Source organism: Lepidochelys kempii, chromosome 1, assembly GCF_965140265.1.
Source record: "Lepidochelys kempii isolate rLepKem1 chromosome 1, rLepKem1.hap2, whole genome shotgun sequence".
NCBI classification, from domain to species: Eukaryota; Metazoa; Chordata; order Testudines; family Cheloniidae; genus Lepidochelys; species Lepidochelys kempii.
Genome location: NC_133256.1, coordinates 350,686,064 through 350,704,843, shown reverse-complemented (window position 1 = coordinate 350,704,843; position 18,780 = coordinate 350,686,064). Strand labels below are relative to the sequence as shown.

Genomic DNA, 18,780 nt, shown 5'->3' with positions numbered 1-18,780 from the left:
AATCAATCCTGAAGCACTTGCATGAGAGGAAAGTGATCAGGAACAGCCAGCATGGATTCACCAAGGGAAGGTCATGCCTGACTAATTTAATCGCCTTTTATGATGAGATTACTGGTTCTGTGGATGAAGGGAAAGCAGTGGATGTATTGTTTCTTGACTTTAGCAAAGCTTTTGACACGGTCTCCCACAGTATTCTTGTCAGCAAGTTAAGGAAGTATGGGCTGGATGAATGCACTATAAGGTGGGTAGAAAGCTGGCTAGATTGTCGGGCTCAACGGGTAGTGATCAATGGCTCCATGTCTAGTTGGCAGCCGGTATCAAGTGGAGTGCCCCAAGGGTCGGTCCTGGGGCCGGTTTTGTTCAATATCTTCATAAATGATCTGGAGGATGGTGTGGATTGCACTCTCAGCAAATTTGCGGATGATACTAAACTGGGAGGAGTGGTAGATACGCTGGAGGGGAGGGATAGGATACAGAAGGACCTAGACAAATTGGAGGACTGGGCCAAAAGAAATCTGATGAGGTTCAATAAGGATAAGTGCAGGGTCCTGCACTTAGGATGGAAGAATCCAATGCACCGCTACAGACTAGGGACCGAATGGCTAGGCAGCAGTTCTGCGGAAAAGGACCTAGGGGTGACAGTGGACAAGAAGCTGGATATGAGCCAGCAGTGTGCCCTTGTTGCCAAGAAGGCCAATGGCATTTTGGGATGTATAAGTAGGGGCATAGCGAGCAGATCGAGGGACGTGATCGTTCCCCTCTATTCGACATTGGTGAGGCCTCATCTGGAGTACAGTGTCCAGTTTTGGGCCCCACACTTCAAGAAGGATGTGGATAAATTGGAGAGAGTCCAGCGAAGGGCAACAAAAATGATTAGGGGACTGGAACACATGAGTTATGAGGAGAGGCTGAGGGAGCTGGGATTGTTTAGCCTGCAGAAGAGAAGAATGGGGGGGGATTTGATAGCTGCTTTCAACTACCTGAAAGGGGGTTCCAAAGAGGATGGCTCTAGACTGTTCTCAATGGTAGCAGATGACAGAACGAGGAGTAATGGTCTCAAGTTGCAGTGGGGGAGGTTTAGATTGGATATTAGGAAAAACTTTTTCACTAAGAGGGTGGTGAAACACTGGAATGCGTTACCTAGGGAGGTGGTAGAATCTCCTTCCTTAGAGGTTTTTAAGGTCAGGCTTGACAAAGCCCTGGCTGGGATGATTTAACTGGGAATTGGTCCTGCTTCGAGCAGGGGGTTGGACTAGATGACCTTCTGGGGTCCCTTCCAACCCTGATATTCTATGATTCTATGATTCTAAGTGATCCGTCCCCTGTCACCCAATCCCAGCTTCGGGCAAACAGAGGCTAGGGACACCATTCCTGCCCATCCTGGCTAATAGTCATTGATGGACCTGTCCTCCATGAATCTATCTAGCTACCTTTTGAACCCCATCATAGTGTTGGCCTTCGCAGCACCCTCTGGCAAGGAGTTCCAGAGGTTGACAGTGTGTTGTGTGAAAAAATGCTTTCTTGTGTTTGTTTTAAACCTGCTACCTATTAATTTCATTTGGTGGCCCCTTGTTCTTGTATTATGAGAAGGAGTAAATAACACTTCCTGATTTACTTTCTCTATATCACTCATGATTTTATAGACCTCTATCATATCCCCCCTTAGCCATCTCTTTTCTAAGCTGAAAAGTCCCAGTCTTATTAATCTCTCCTCATACAAAAGCTGTTCCATGCCCCTAATCATTTTTGTTGCCCTTTTCTGAACCTTTTCCACGTCCAGTATATCTTTTTTGAGCTGGGGCGACCACATCTGCACGCAGTGTTCAAGGTGTGGGCGTCCCATGGGTTTCTATAGAGGCAGTGGGACATTTTCCGTCTTATTATCGATCCCTTTCTTGATGATTTCCAACATTCTGTTCGCTTTTTTGACTGCCGCTGCACATTGAGTGGATGATTTCAAAGAGCTATCCACAATGAGGGCAGGCAGGCATCCGGGGTGGGGACTCAGATCCTTTCACTCTCCAATTCCATCAGGGTAGCACAGAAGCCAGGAAACTTCCCCACGAGAGTGGGACCATTCCCTGGGTACATTTGCCTCAGTTTCCCACCTTGCAGTCTGGCTGTTGGATGGACAAATGTCCCTGAATGCACACTGCCCCATCCCCTCCACGCCCCATTGGTTTCCCACGACAGGGAAGTCCCACAGTTCAGGGGTGTCTTCGTTGGCTTCACCTCCCGCCCCGGGGGTGCTGCGCAATGGCCCGGCTGCCGCAGCTCACACTGTCGCTGCTGTCTCTGTCCCGACCCCTTTGCCGTGGGCTCGTCGCTGGCTCTGCCCCATTTGCTGTTTCCCGCTTCTGCCTCGAGCTGCGACGCTGAGTTCTGAGGCTCTGCCAATTAGCCCGGCGCTTAGTGCGTTCCCTGGGGAGTGGGGGACCCCCCTGCTGCTGCATTCTGTGTTGTCTTTGATCACGTTGTCTTTAAACAGAGTCCCCAGCCCCGGCAGGAGAGAACACCTGGCCCCACCCCCTCGGGCTCGTCCTGGATTGGGGTCACTCGCCCCGCCCAGCGCGTGAGGGTCGATCAGGCAGGGTGAGTACGGTCCTGCCGCCTTGGATTCGTACAATGAGGATAACAACATTTCACACCCCGCGTCCCAGACTAACCCAGAACAGCCCAGCTGAGCACTGTGGTAAAGCAGGTCTGTCTGCCGAGCACCGAGGCAGCCCAGGCGTGTCAGATACGGTCTGCTCCTGAGGTCTGCTCCCCCAGCTCATCCCCACAGGGCAGAGGGGAGCCCATTCAGATCCCGCTCACATACACAGGGCTGAGTTTGTCCAGCTTGTGCTAAACCATTGGATTCCTTGAAAGGAGCTGTACTGTGCGGGTCCCCTACCTCTGGTACCCCGAACAGGCCTCATGTTTGTGGCTTTGCCAGGAGGCCAGTTAGGTTTTAAAGCTGAAATCGAAGAAACTTGGTTTGCCAGTTTGGTGACTATTCTAGCTGCTATTTGAATGGGATTGAATCAGGAGAGCCCCTTTTCCTGGAGGAAAGACCTGGGGCCAGCACAATAAGGGGACGCTCTGAGAGAGGCTGTATGAAGGCTGGGGGCAGAGGAGGCCCCCGTCAGTCAGGGACAGAGATAAATATGGCAGGGGAGAGGGGAAGGGATGTTCCCCAGGTCACGCAGAGGCCTCCGGCAGAGCTGGGACTGGAACCCTGGAGTCCTGACTCCGTCTTTTCGGTTCTGTATTCCTGCTCTCTCCACAGGCTTTAAAATGCCGGGCGGACGGACCAGTGACTCTGCTATCCACAAAGACACTTCAGCAGGAATCCCGGGGACGCAGACAAAGGCACCGACGCCAGCCTTCTCATCAGAGCTGCTGCCTGCACCGTCTCCTGGTCTTCGTCATCCTCATCCTGAAAACATCCTGACCAGAGTGGGCCTAAAACACCATCCCAAGTGCCACTGGCAACTCCGAACGCCACCTGGGATCAAACCAAACTTGAACAGGAGCAACTCCAGCTCCAGCCCATCTCCACTAACGCTTCTCTTTTACCCCCAAAACAGGACAGAAGGGATGAGCCCCCGGGGGCGGGGGGGGAGCAGGATGCATGGGCCGTGTCTCAGGGGTAGCGATGTTTTCACCAGAAGGCCAGGCCCTCCTCATTCTTAATTCATTCCCTTTCCTGCCCCTGAAGCCCTAGCTCTGGGGTGCTGAGGCTGGAGCCAGGCGACACATGGAAGTGTCCAGGCCAGGATCAGGAACAGGAGGAAGGAGACACACACTGAGCTGAATGCTCCAGGGAAAGTTTATTATCACGTCACTGTGCTGAGATTGCTGAGAAGAGAAGAGCAGAGGTGCGACAGAGAGAGAAGGGGGCACAGCAGAGCGGGAGTGACACAGCATAACACAGCGATGCTTTGCCAAAGGGGCTTTGCAGCCAGGGACACAGGACCTGGTCCCCCAGGGCAGCCAGAGGGACCGAATCCCCAGGTGCAGGCAAGCTGCCTCCCCTAGGGTTTGCGCTTACAAATGAAAGAGTGTCTGTGTTCACAGGGATAATCATGCCATTTCTGAAAACCTAGAAAGAAAAACAGAAATGACCCATAGGGTGGGGCAGGGTGGGCCATTTCTGCTCGTACAGTGACCCCAACCCTGCCCCATTCCATGCCCCTTGGAGAAGATCCCAGCTCCTGTGCACAGATTGGGGCAGCCCCATCCTGCTGTAAAACTGATCAATGAAATTGTTTTTAATTGTTCACTTTATTCATATAACTTCATAAGCAAAGTTTATGAATTAAACAACATTCATTCATACCCCAATAACTGGCTAATTGGTTACCCCAATAACTGGCTAATTGAATTTCACTTTCAAGCCAATTGCTTCTTAAATCACTGAAATTTGCACTGCTTCAACATTGTAGCTTCTGCTCACTGTTTGTCATTCCTTTAACTTGCCCCAAACTCCATTTTAAAATGCTCACTCCATTTTTGCAAAACCCTGCTGTAAACTGATTAGTGTAATTTAGATGTGGGAATGAGGTATGTACGGATGATGGAATCAACCTCCAGCTCCAGCCTGTCCTGATGAAAGAAAGTGTAAACACCCAACGGCTGAAGATGCAGACAACAGCCCTGACAAAGGAAGAGGAGTCCACCCTCAAAAGAAAAGAACAAAGGTACAATTGAAGAAACATCAAAGCCAGGTCCTAGGCTGCAAGTCATGTCTGCAGTTGACAGGGGATCAGTCACACCGGACCCAGAGGCAGAGTGACACAGCAAGACCGATAGACTCTGGATTCAAACTAAAGCCTACAAAAAGGATGGGGGAGATGGAAGACTTTGGAGGGTAACATTCTGCTGCCAACATGGAAGGGCATCGGTGCATGCCCAATAGAGTCCCAGCCCTCCCTTGTGCCCGGCTTTCCTGGCCAGTTAGCCACCACGAGCCCAAGCTACATTCAGGACTGGTAGCTATTCAGCAGCTGCAGAACATTTGGGGGTGTGTGTGTGTAAGTAAGTATTAGCTATTAGCTAGTGGTTATAGATCAAATTGTGTTATAATAAACGTGACATCTTGTCTTGTCCCCTGAAACAATCCTGTGTGGTTTTGTCTGCATAACACTGCAAAGAGATGCCGAGGCTCAGCGTGAAAGGGGAGACGCCTGGTCCATGTGCTACTGCTCCTCGTGGGTGCGGGTTTCTGCTGCTGTTTGACTCTAGCCCCGTCCAGTGACTGCGGCCCTGGCTGTGCCCATCTGCTGGCATCAGGCCTGACAGACAGTGAGCCTGTAACTCAAGACCGTATCATGATGCGCCCGTACCAGGGGCTCCGTTAAGGTTACATAGGCAGCCTTAGTACTTTCCTTGGCTTTGGGACTTCCATGTTCCTTATATGGGTGCAATTTAGGAATAGTTTATAAAAGTAACAAAGAATTAATGTTTTAGTAAAACGTTAATCAATTATTACAGAGCCCAATGGTCAATTGGCTGCTTGTTACTATAGCATGTGACTGTCTACCACACCCGGCTTATGGCAAGCCCAGGCCTGTCCCAGTGATAAATGGAATTGGTCTGAGCCCCGACCCTGCCCCTCACTCCCCACACCCACTGGCACTGCAGGCCCCGTGCGGACACAGCACTCAGTGATCAGGGCCAGGCAGGGGATTCATTGTGTATTTCGCTCCTCTCCTGTTCAGAACCTGTCTGCAAAGCGACCCCTCGTTATCCACTAACACTGGCCAGTCCAGAGGTTCTCAAACTTGGGATCTGGACCCCTTATGGGGTTGCAAGGTGGTTACATGGGGGCAGGGAGCTGTCAGCTCTGTGGGGCTGACAGCCCCGAACCCCATTACATTAAATGACCCCTCTCCTTGTGAACGTATAACGGGGGTCACACTGAGAGGCTTGCTGTGCAGAAGGGGTCACCAATACAAAAAGGTTGAAAACCACTGGGCTAGTCACTGCCGCCGTCTGGGCTATTTGGAACTTCTTCCCCTCCCCACTGGCGCCGTGAGCCCTCGGTCACGTATGCTACTGCCACGGGGTCTGCTCCCTGGCTGCAGCTTCTGCGAACGATCCCCTCCCGGTGCCAGTTTCCTTGGGAACCTTCATTCGTGCTCAGTCTGTGGACATTCCGAGATGGTGCAGCACTTTCACAAGCAGCCGGCATGTGTGCAAATGCTTGTGAGTAACACGACCCCGCAAGGGGGCCAAATGCAGCTCGGTGCCCACATCATTGTGTGGATCAGTGTTTGCAGAGCAGGGGTGCAACAGTGACTCAGAGCCATCCCCCTTTAACAGCTCAGCAGAGTCCCCCTCTGGGGCCAGGGTGTGTGTGTGTACACACACGTCTCTCTTGCCTGTCACTGGAGCAGAGATGTGAACTGACGCAGGGGATCTGGTAAGTAGGAGTTTTACCAGGTCAGACAAGGGGTTCTCTCCTGACTGCCCTCCCAGCATGGGGCAGGAAAGAGAGAGGAGCAGGGATCGGCACCCCAGAGCGCGCTGCGGACAACTCGGATCAGTATCTCAGGACCTGTGTGGTCACAGAACTGCCAGGGTTCCCCTTGTAAGTGCATGTGGGTCTGATCCACCGACTTACCTGGACTTTCTAACACTACACAGGCCTCGTTTAGGTTCTGATTATCAGGTTGCCCGTTATCCCAAGCACTGAAGCTGACCAGGGATTTATCGGCCCATCTCCAGCTTTGATTCTGCAGAGACAAAGGAGAGCAGAGCCCCTGTAAAACCCAAGATTACACAGCTAGAGACATGTCCCGGAGCCGAGGGGCCAGGGGAAGGGCACGGGCAGAGGCTGCCCAGTGACACTGGAGACATTGATCATTGCTGTGAAATGTCAGTGCTGACAACCAGGGCTACACTTACTGGCAGCTGAAGTTACACCAGGACCAGCCCAAGCCCTCGGAAGCATGAAAATAGCAAGTGAAGGGAGAGTCTCCAGCACCCCCTGCCCCTGCCATCCCCACTTCGCCGAGGGGAGCGCACCCCGACCTGCCCTCAGCTTCCACGTCCATCTCCAGCCCAGCCCGACAGGCAACCACGGCAGCGTCATCCCACGCGCTGTCCCGCAGACCCACGCTGCTGACCCGTTCTCTCCCGTGTGCACCGACCAACACGACGACGCTCCCAAAGCCCATCCACAGGAGAGTTACTCTGCTCCCCGCTGCAGAGATCCCGGCGTTAGTTCTGGGGGGCGGGGGCGCTGGATGAAGCTGGGGTTCGCACTGTCAGGGATCAGGGCCTGCAGCAGAATTAGTCACCTGGCAACCCAACCCGCGCAGCCAGCCGGCTGCAGGCCACCGGACTGACTGCACCACCTGCCTGGGCAGGAAGGGCAGCTGGCCGGCTCTTAGCCCAGCAGCTCTCTGGCTGCTCAGTGTGTTCATGCCACGGCCGCGATCCTCCCTGTGCCTGCTGCTCCTCTTCGTGCTCCTGTCCTGCTCCAGCCCTGCTCCATGTCCTGCTCCTGCTTGTTTCCCAGCCTTGCTCCTGCTCAGTCCTGGCCGCCTCAGCTTGCTCCTGGTCCTGGCTTCCTTACCCTGACCTTTCCCTGTTATTAATTCCCCAGGCTTTTGTATGGGGCCATGTCCCTCGGTAGGCAGCTCCTCAGTGGGTGGGCGCAGGGGGAGCTGCACAGGGGCAGAGGCCGTGCTGACATTGCCCCAGGCTCTGTTAACGCCCCGAGGGGTGGGCCAGGAGGTCTCTGTCTCTGGCATTTGATCACAGTGAGAAGTGAGGAGGCCAAGAGCAGCCGGGCGTGTTTAGCAAGTGGCAGCCTGTCGGCTGCAGGGAGCCTCGTGCAGGGGTCTGCTCCGACGCTGCCCCCGAAGCACCAGCCTCTCCCGTGCCCTGGTCCAGACAGGAGCGGCTGCAGCAGGGAGCGTCTGTGCGGCCCAGCAGTGCTGCCCGCAGAGCTCCCCCGTCTCCCATCGGTACCACTGGTGCATTGCTCTCCGGCTTCCCGCCGGGCAGCAGGGCCAGCCGCACCCACCACGTGCCACCGCCCAGAGCTCTCCGAAACGGCCCGTCCAGCCTCCGCAGCTGGCTGTGTGGATTACATAGAAGATTTGTGCTCATGCAAGTCCCACGTCACACACATGACCATACACAGCATCCCTGCCGGCGTCCTGCCCGAGTCCATGGGGGAGCAGCAGCAGCTGGGCAGGGCCCCAGGGAGAGACACTAATTGATCCTGTCCTGGAAACCAGCCTCTTTGCTGGGCTAGAGACTGGACTGGAGCACCTCCCGCCCCGCTCCCCTCCCCCCGGCACTGGCCTGCAGAGCCCTGACTCGCAACTGGCCTGGCCCAGGGGCCAAACAAGAACCGCGGTTGCCCACTTTGAACTGTAAGCGATTAAGCCTCTGTAGCTAGGGGGTATCTGCCACCTTCCCGTTCCTGCCAGCCCCAGGACCTGCCTTGTCCTGGGCCTGTGTTGGGTGGGTATCGGGCCCCACCGGGGATCCCGCTACAGGCCTGGAGCTGAAGCGCCTCTGGCCAGGGGACCCCCCCATCACTAAGCCCACCCTGAGGACGAATACACCCAGAGTGACAGCACTCCCAGGGCTCGGCTGCCCTGGCATTGTTCGCCCTGCCCGTGTGGCTGCCCCTTTCCACGAGCCCTCGTCTAGACGTCTCGTCCGTGTGGGGCTGGGGCTGACTCTCGTGCCAGGCGTGTACGGTCTGAGCACAACGGGCCGGTGTGGGGGTCCCTGGGCGCTCGTGTAACGAATGTGAATATTAATACCAGCAGTTTATACTCTGCCCTGGGCGCTGGGGATCTATCCGGTGACTGAAAACCCAGACGGTTACAGCCCCTTTTCACCCCGTTCCAATGGAAATCCTGCTTTGGCGGCACCCCCGCCCCAAACAACCACCTCACTGAGCAGAGAAACAGAACCCGGGGCACGGGGGGGCTGCCAGGGGCCCAGCGGGCACCGGGTACTCACCTCCTCAAGATCCAACAGTCCGATCCAGACGGGACTGTTCCTTCTGTGGTACCGCTTGACATAAAGAGCCAACACATTATTTTCTCCAGTACTGTGAATGGAGACGAGATGGGCCCCGTTCCCATGGTGCCGGCACTCAACCTGGGCCAAGAAGAAACAAAACCAGTTACCCCCCAGCCCCACTGCAGGGAGCAGCAGGAGCGAGTCCAGCCCTGTTCTGGGGCCCTGCCTCCCCCGGGCAGCAAGGGCTGTGAGGGGACAGGACCCCCTGTTAGCGCCTCTCCCCACCCCCAGCACCAATAGGAGAAGCCTCCCTCCTCCTGTGAATGTGGATGACAGGAACCACAGTTTCCCCAGCCCCTCCAGAGCACGAGCACAGGGAATTCCCAGCCCCATGGTCACATCCACATGCACCCAGGGCCCCCCCAGCATTACACGGGGCCACAGCCCACCCATGAGGTCCGGGCAGTGACTCCCTGGCCACTTGCCAGCCAGCAATGGGGATGGAACCGGAGACCTTCAGCACAGCCCTGTCCCCAGAGCCAAGGGAGCTGCTTTGGTAACACCGAGTAAGGAGCAGCCCCTCTGGAGCCGGGACCCCACTTGGCCCAGGCCATCCCTGGCAGACACAGCACAGGACAGGCGCGTTGGGTCCAGAGGAGATCACGCCCCACCGGGAGCTAAGTTTACATTGCATTCTGCTCCCCAGCCTGGCCAGGGCAGGTTGATCCCTCACAGCCTGTTCCCGAGGCTCTGGCTGGGGCAGTGTGAAATGTGCCAGCCCTGGGCTCCCACGCCTCCCACCAGAGCTGATTCCCCAGCCCAGCCCCGCTCACTGACTCTGATACTGAGCCTAACCCTCCCCATCCCCACAGCCTCCGGCTCCAGCCCAGCGCCCCTGAGCCCCGCTGCTTCCACCCCCCGTCGCCGCCTCTCACCTCAGCCTCTATCCAGGTTTTCTCTTGGAAGAAGTATCCATAGCAGTTGCCTTGGAAGAGCAGCCAGCCCTCGGGACAGGTCACATCTCGTGCCCCTGCAGAGAGAGGGGATTGAGCGGGGCCGTGGTGGGGACAGGACAGCGCGGTTAGAGGCTATCTCAGAGGCACAGCCGTGGCTTTCCCATTAGCACGAAAAACACCAGGAGCCCATTTGGGGCTGTGTCTGGCGGGCAGGACCCTCCTGGCTCTGGGGCTGCAGGAAGAAGCTGGGTTTGCCCAGACCCCACACTGGCAGAACGGGGGCCCAGGAACCCAGCCCTGAGCAGGGATCCCAGCAGGGCAGGACCTCTGGGTCAGAATGGGGGGTGGGCTCCTTTCCCAGGGCTTCCTGGAGAAAGGAAGGAGCCCCCATATTATGGGGTGACTGATAGCTCTTCCCTGCCCTTGCCCCTGCCCCAGGGAGCCCCTTGGACTCCCAGCCCAAGGGAAGGGGGGAAATATGTAGCTGCCAGCCACAGTGGCCCGCATTCTGGTGCAGCCCTTGGGCAGAGGGAATTCCTGCCACCCTGAGCTTCTCCCCCTCTCCCTTTGGGCCACGCAGGACAGTGGGGGCAGGGAAGCTGGAATGGAGGGGGAGGGGCAGGAAGATGAAGGGAACAGCCAGGAGCAAGGGGTGAAGCTGAGGGAGTAAGGGGTTGGCACAGACTGGGATCAGAGAGGAAATTGGGAGCAGGGGCCCAGTACTGGATGGAAGGAGCTGGGGGATTGTAGGAGGAGGAAAGGAGAGAGAGGTGCCTACGGAGATGCAATTGGGGCATAAAAAGGAGAAATAGCAGGGATCTGTGGTGCTGGGGCAGAGGGGAAGGGAACACTTGTGGAGGCATTTCTCTTCACAGTTGGGGGGAAAGACAAGAACAGAAAATGTGGAAATGGCTTAATGTCTTTTGTTTCAGTTTTCACCAAAAAGTTTAGTAGCAATCAGACATCTAGCTTAGAATGATAGAATCATAGAAGATTAGGGTTGGAAGAGACCTCAGGAGGTCATCTAGTCCATCCCCCTGCTCAAAGCAGGACCAATCCCCAACTAAATCATCCCAGCCAGGGCTTTGTCAAGCTGGGACTTAAAAACCTCTAAGGATGGAGATTGCACCAGCTCCCTAGGTAACGCATTCCAGTGCTTCACCTCCCTCCTAGTGAAATAGTTTTTCCTAATATACAACCTAGACCTCCCTCACTGCAACTTGAGACCATTACTCCTTGTTCTGTCTTCTGCCACCACTGAGAACAGCCGAGCTCCATCCCCTTTGGAACCCCCCTTCAGGTAGTTGAAGGCTGCTATCAAATCCCCCCTCACTCTTCTCTTCTGCAGACTAAATAACCCCAGTTCCTTCAGTCTCCCCTCGTAAGTCATGTGCCCCAGCCCCTTGATCATTTTTGTTGCCCTCCGCTGGACTCTCTCCAATTTGTCCATGTCCTTTCTGTAGTGGGGGGCCCAAAACTGGACACAGAACTCCAGATGTGGCCTCACCAGTGCCGAATAGAGGGGAATAATCACGTCCCTCCATCTGCTGGCAACGCTCCTACTAATGCAGCCCAATATGCCATTAGCCTTCTTGGCAACAAGGGCACACTGCTGACTCATATCCAGCTTCTTGTCCACTGTAATCCCCAGGTCCTTTTCTGCAGAACTGCTGCTTAGCCAGTCGGTCCCCTGTAGCAGTACATGGGATTCTTCAGTTCTAAGCCCTGGTCTACACTAGGAGTTGAGGTCGAATTTAGCAGCGTTAAATCGGTTTAACCCTGCACCCATCCACACGACAAAGCCCTTTTTTTCGACTTACAGGGCTCTTAAAATCGATTTCCTTACTCCACTCCTGACAAGGGGATTAACGCTGAAATCGGCCTTGCTGGGTCGAATTTGGGGTACTGTGGACACAATTAGATGGTATTGGCCTCCGCAAGCTATCCCAGAGTGCTCCATTGTGACCTCTCCGGACAGCACTCTCAACTCAGATGCACTGGCCAGGTAGACAGGAAAAGGCCCGCGAACTTTTGAATTTCAATTTCCTGTTTGGCCAGCGTGGCAAGCTGCAGGTGACCATGCAGAGCTCATCAGCAGAGGTGACCATGATGGGGAGTCCCAGAATCGTAAAAGAGCTCCAGCATGGACCGAACGGGAGGTACGGGATCTGATCACTGTATGGGGAGAGGAATCCGTGCTATCAGAACTCCGTTCCAGTTTTTAAAATGCCAAAACATTTGTCAAAATCTCCCAGGGCATGAAGGACAGAGGCCATAACAGGGACACGAAGCAGTGCCGCGTGAAACTTAAGGAGCTGAGGCAAGCCTACCAGAAAACCAGAGAGGCAAATGGCTGCTCTGGGTCAGAGCCCAAAACATGCCACTTCTATGATGAACTGCATGCCATTTTAGGGGGTTCAGCCACCACTACCCCAACCATGTTGTTTGACTCCTTCAATGGAGATGGAGGCAACATGGAAGCAGGTTTTGGGGACGAGGAAGATAGCTCACAGCAAGCAAGCGGATGTGACGAAGTGGGACTGTACTTAATGTTTCCTCTGAATAGTGTGGGGGTGCCTCAGTTTCCCCTAGGCAGTTCTTAAGTATCTAGGTGGTGGGATAAGGGTCTATGATCATTGCAGAGCCCCAGAGTGCAGGTGTGTGCAGGGATCTGGACACAGAGAATGGCCGACACCCTGTTTCCTGGCAACTGATGGCCTGGCCCTTTCCCCCTGCAAGGTGAGAGCTAAAGGGTTGGAGAACAAAGGAATCCGGTGACCTCCTGGCCCGGGAAAGGGACAAAGCCCAGGGGAGAAGGGGCTGGAGAGAGTTTCAGTTTGGGGCTGGCTGGAGACATGGAGTGAAGGGCAGACGTGGTTGTCTGGCTCACTGCCCCCCAAAATGGACCCAGCTGAGGGGTCCTGTTCTCTGCACCTACAAGCTCTGTGTTAGACCATGTTCCTGTTGTCTAATAAAACCTCTGTTTTACTGGCTGGCTGAGAGTCATGTCTGACTGCGGAGTTGAGGGGCAGGACCCTCTGGCTTCCCCAGGACCCCGCCTGAGCGGACTTGCTGGGGGAAGCGCACGGAGGGGCAGAGGATGCTGAATGCTCCAAGGTCAGACCCAGGAAGGTGGAAGCTGGGTGAGCTGTGTGTCCTGCAGACAGGCTGCTCACAGGAAGGCGACTGCCCCAGAGTCCTGACTGGCTTCATGGGGAGCAGTTTCAGAGCATCGCCCAGGGACTCCGTGACAGCGGAGAAGCTGGTTTTCCCGACTGCCAGGAACTGTTTCTCACCCTGGACCTGAAGCCAGTATCCCCCGAACCCACCCAAGGCTGCCTCCTGGACCCGCCAGGTGGAGAAGAGACCTCTGGTGAGTGTACCTTTTAAAATACTATACATGGTTTAAAAGCAAGCGTGTTTAATGATTAATTTTCCCTGGCATTCACAGCCAGTACAGCTCCTGGAAAAGTCTGTTAACGTGTCTGGGGATGGAGCAGAAATCCCCCACGGACATCTCCATAAAGCTCTCCTGAATGTACTCCCAAAGCCTTTGCAAAAGGTTTCTGGGGAGGGCAGCCTTATTCCATCCACCATGGTAGGACACTTTACCACGCCAGGCCAGTAGCACGTAGTCGGGAATCATTGCAGAACAAAGCATTGCAGTGTATGTTTGCTGGCGTTCAAACAACATCCTTGCGGTTTATGTACTCACTGCCCTGGTGGTCTGGTCCCAAGATAGGGATATGGGTTCCGTCTATGGCCCACCACAGTTAGGGAATCCCATTGCAGCAAAGCCATCCAGTATGACCTGCACATTTCCCAGGGTCACTACCCTTGATATTGGCCGATCTTTGATTGCGTTGGCTACTTCCATCACAGCAGCCCCCACAGTAGACTTGCCCACTCCAAATTGATTCCCGACTGACCGGTAGCTGTCTGGCGTTGCAAGCTTCCACAGGGCTATTGCCACTCGCTTCTCAACTGTGAGGGCTGCTCTCATCTTGGTATTCTTGTGCCTCAGGGCAGGGGAAAGCAAGTCACAAAGTTCCATGAAAGTGCCCTTACGCATGCGAAAGTTTCGCAGCCACTGGGAATCGTCCCAGACCTGCAACACTATGTGGTCCCACCTCTCTGTGCTTGTTTCCCGGGCCCAGAATCGGCGTTCCACAGCATGGACCTGCCCCATTAGCACCATGATGCCCACATTGCCAGGGCCCATGCTTTGAGAGAAGTCTGTGTCCATGTCCTCATCACTCTCGTCACCGCACTGACGTCACCTACTCACCCGGTTTCGCTTTGCCAGGTTCTGGTGCTGCATATACTGCTGGATAATGCGTGTGGTGTTTAATGTGCTCCTAATTGCCAAAGTGAGCTGAGAGGGCTCCATGCTTGCTGTGGTATGGCGTCTGCACAGAAAAAAGGCGCGGAACGATTGTCTGCTGTTGCTCTGACGGAGGGAGGGGCGACTGACGACATGGCTTACAGGGTTGGCTTACAGGGAATTAAAATCAACAAAGGGGGTGGCTTTACATCCAGGAGAAACAAAAACAACTGTCACAGAATGGCCCCCTCAAGGACTGAACTCAAAACCCTGGGTTTAGCAGGCCAATGCTCATCCCAGTGCTCAATCCACTGAACTATCCCTCCCCCAGGTATTTCAGGCAGGACTGAATCTCCATTAAACTTTTCAAGATGCCCCTGACAGACCTCACTGAAACGATTGTCGGCCATTGATTTCATGGAGGGAGGTAGGAGCAAACGAATACAAAACAAATCTGGTCTATTTCTTGTTTTGATCCACTCCATCCATCTTTTGCATCTTTGGCTGGCAGCAGATGGTGCAATAGGACTGCTAGCCATCCTCATCTCCTGGCTGATCGGCAGAAGATGGTGCAAAAGGACTGCCGGCAGGACTAAAGAGAATGACCTGGTTGAGTCACTCCTATTTCAGTCAATGCGCCCATGTCTGCCCAGGCGCTCCTGATCAACCTTACCGAGGCAGCCAGGAGCACGTCGGACACAATGACGATGGTTTTCAGGCCTATTGCACCGTCTCCTGCCACAAGGCAATGGGTTGCTGCTGCTGGGTAGCAATGCAGTACCACGTCTGCCAGCACCCAGGAGACGTACGGTGATGGTGAGCTGAGCGGGCTCCACGCTTGCAGTGGTATGGCGTCTGCACAGGTAAACCAGGAAAAAAGGTGCAAAATGATTGTCTGCCGTTGCTTTCACGGACGGAGGGAGGGAGGGAAGGAGGGCCTGACAATATGTACCCAGAACCACCCGCGACAGTGTTTTTGCCCCATCAGGCATTGGGATCTCAACCCAGAATTCCAATGGGCGGCAGAGACTGTGGGAACTGTGGGATAGCCACCCACAGTGCAACGCTCCGGAAGTCGACGCTAGCCTCGGTACTGTGGAAGCGCTCCGCCGAGTTAATGCACTTAGAGCATTTTGTGTGGGGACACACACAATCGACTATATAAAAACAATGTCTAAAAAACTGACTTCTATAAATTCAACCTAATTTCGTAATGTAGACATACCCTAAGTGCAGGACTCTGCACTTGTCCTTGTTGAACCTCAGAAGATTTCTTTTGGCCCAATCCTCCAATTTGTCTAGGTCACTCTGGACCCTATCGCTACCCTCCAGCGTATCTACCTCTCCCCTCAGCTTAGCGTCATATGTGAACTTGCTGAGGGTGCAATCCACACCATCATCCAGATCATTAATAAAGATGTTGAAAAAACGTAGTGAACACTGGTGAAAATGAGGTAGGATCTGAGGCTAAAAGGGGAAAGAACAAAATTACTTAGACAAGTTACATGTCTTCAAGTTGCATGGGCCTAATGAAATACTTCCTAGAATACTCAAGGAGCTGACTGAGGAGATATCTGAGCCATTAGCGATTATCTTTGAAAACTCATGGAGGACGAGAGAGATTCCAGAGGACTGAAAGAGGGCAAATCTAGTGTCCATCTATAAAAAGGGAAATAAGGACAACCTGGGGAATTACAGACCAGTCAATTTATCTTCAATGCCCCAACAGATAATGGAGCAAATAATCAAGCAATCAATTTGCAAACGCCTAGATGATAATAAGGTGATAAGTATTCGTCAACATGGATGTGTCAAGAACAAATCCTGTCAGACCAACCCGAGAGCTTTCTTTGACACGGTAACAAGCCTTGTGGATGGGAGCAAGTGGTAGACGTGCTATATCTTGACTTTAGTAAAGCTTTTGATACCATCTCGCATAAACAAACTAGGGAAATACTATCTAAATGGAGCTACTCTAAGGTGGGTGCATAGCTGGCTGGAAAGCCATTCTCAGAGAGTAGTTATCAGTGGTTCACAGTCATGCTGGAAGAGCACAATGAGTGGGGTCCCACAGGGATCAGTTCTGGGTCCAGTTCTGTTCCATATCTTCATTGGTGGTTTAGATAATGGCATACAGAGTACACTTATAAAGTTTGTGGACAGTACCAAGCTGGGAGGAGTTGCAAGTGCTTTGGAGGATAAAATTAAAATTCAAAATGATCTGGACAAACTGGTGAAATGGTCTGAAGAAAACAGGATGAAATTCAATAAGGACAAATGCAAAGTACTCCACTTAGGAAGGAACAATCAGTTGCACACATACAAAGTGGGAAATGACTGCCCAGGAAGGAGTACTGCGGGAAGGGATCTGGGGGTCATAGTGGACCACAAGCTAAATCTGAGTCAACAGTATAATACTGTTGCAGAAAAAGGGAACATCCTTCTGGGCTGTATTAGCAGGAGTGTCGTAAGCAAGACACGAGAAGTAATTCTCCCGCTCTGCTCCGTGCTGATTAGGTCTTAGCTGGAGCATTGTGCCCAGTTCTGGGGGCCACATTTCAGGAAAGATGTGGACAAATTGGAGAAAGTCTAGAGAAGAGTAACATATATGATTAACGGTTTAGAAAACATGATCTATGAGGGAAAATTGAAAAAATTGGATTTGTTTAGTCTGGAGAAGAGAAGACTAAGAGGAGACATGAGAACAGTTTTTAAGTACATAAAAGGTTACTACAAGGAGGGGAGAGACAAATTGTTCTTCTTAACCTCTGAGGACAGGACAAGAAGCAATGGAAACTTCCTAACTGTCAGGGTGGCTAAGCACTAGAATAAATTGTCCAGGGAGGTTGTGGAATCTCCATCACTGGAGATTTTTAAGAGCAGGTTAAACAAACACCTGTCAGAGATTGTCTAGTTATTATTAAGTCCTGTCTGGTGTGCAGGGGACTGGACTAGATGATCTCTCGAGGTCCCCTCCAGTTCTACATTTCTATGATTCTCAGGGTCAGGGTCACAGAGGGAAGGGGTAGAGTTGTATCCCAGCAAGAGTAGGGAATGGGACAGTCTAGAGGAGAAGGACGTGATGGACAGATGATGTGCTGAGAATGAGACAGCCCAGCTGGGATCAGAGGCCGGATGAGGGAGAAGCAGGGGCGGGAGCAGAGCCATGACCAGCCCTTGGAAAGGGACCCCGTGGGGACACATCCAGCCAGTGGCAGGGGACCACGGGAGGGCAGGGTGGGAGCCTGTAGCTGACAGGGGCTAAGCACCCGTTGCCCAGGGACTGGCCCCACCCAACCCTCATGGGAAGAGCCGACCCTGGGGGGCATTTCATCCACCTTCTTTCACCCACTCCCTGGGGAGGGGGCTGCAGGGCTGGGCTCCCCCTGGGGCAGTGACCCCCAGCAGCAGGAGACAGGCAGTGGCTCTGGGAGAGACGAGGGAAATTAATTAAATTCCCAAAGGGCCGGGCAGGGACTCACCTGCCAGCGAGGGGCTAAAGATCAGGCAGCCGAGGAGGCAGAGGCTGAAGTAGGTGACTGGCCCCATCTTCTCGCTTCCCCTGGGGGGAAAACACACCAGGGAGATGGGGCCATGAGAGCCTGAGACACCCTGGGAGTGACCCCATCCCACCATGGGGCATTTCCCAGGGGGAAGCGCTCCAGAGCTGGGCTGTTTGCTAAGGGGACTGGCTGGGCCGGAAGGGTCCTGAGGGATCCCAGCCCTCAGCCCCAGGGATCCAGGCTCACAGCCCCCCATGGGGCAGGGGAGCTGTGTGGGGCCCGTCTCCCTAGGCTGGTTCCCATGGGCCCATCAGCCTGCGGCTCTCCCTGCCCCTCCTCTCCAGCCACGCAGGGCAAGACAAGGCAGGGCAGGGCAGAGGCGTGGGGAGCGGAGCCCCAGGGAGAGGATGCTCAGCACCAACCCAGGGGGACAGGGTGCGGGGGCTGCGCTGTGGGGGAAGGGGTGGGGCAGAGACGGCCCCAGGGACTCACCCAGGGCAAGTCCGGCCATGAGGCCCCATCACGGGGCTTGGCTGCCACCCAGCGAGGAGGAAGGAGGGACGGGAGGGGCAGGGACTCACCTGTCTGTCTGTCTGGGTGGCTGGTCTGGAGCGATGAGGATCGGAGCTCAGCCTGTACAGGGTGCTCTCTCCCAGGGGTATTTATAGACATACTGGGGGTGTGGTGTGGGGGAGAGACGGGGGGGGCAGGATGCTGAAAATGCAAATCAGCCCAGCTGGCAAATACAAGGATCCCAACCCAGAGCAAACAGAGACGCTGTGACCCGCCCTTCAGCTGAACTGGGACCATCAGGAAGCCTTTGTTAGGGTGAGATCAAAGGCAGAGGCTTTGGGTAACGGGCCCATCCTTAGCCTCTGCACAAACCTGATTCCTTCCTCCCCCCACATCGCTGCCGTCTCCCTCGGCCAGGCTGCAGCCAGTTCTTTCCCATCCCGGGGGTTCAGGTAGGATCATCCCGGAGCTCTGTAGCCCAGTCTCCTGTCTCCGGCCATGGCCA

General features: G+C 54.3%; 1 protein-coding gene across 3 annotated transcripts in view; it reads right to left on the bottom strand.

Annotated features, from left to right (window-relative positions):
* Window positions 1-17,808, bottom strand: part of LOC140907130 (C-type lectin BpLec-like) — a 57,448-nt gene extending 39,640 nt beyond the window's left edge. For 2 of the 3 annotated variants that reach the window (XM_073332385.1, XM_073332394.1), the window contains exon 1: window positions 6,611-6,674. Coding sequence is in view for 1 of the 3 variants with exons in the window: in XM_073332423.1 (XP_073188524.1) it covers window positions 4,020-4,087; window positions 6,611-6,722; window positions 8,977-9,117; window positions 9,915-10,009; window positions 17,742-17,808 (483 nt within the window). In the remaining 2 variants the exon portion in view is untranslated. Of the gene's footprint in view, window positions 1-4,012; window positions 4,088-6,610; window positions 6,723-8,976; window positions 9,118-9,914; window positions 10,010-17,741 lie in introns of those variants that run through there. The other variant, XM_073332423.1, reaches the window with a different exon arrangement.
* Window positions 17,809-18,780: the final 972 nt, after the last annotated feature.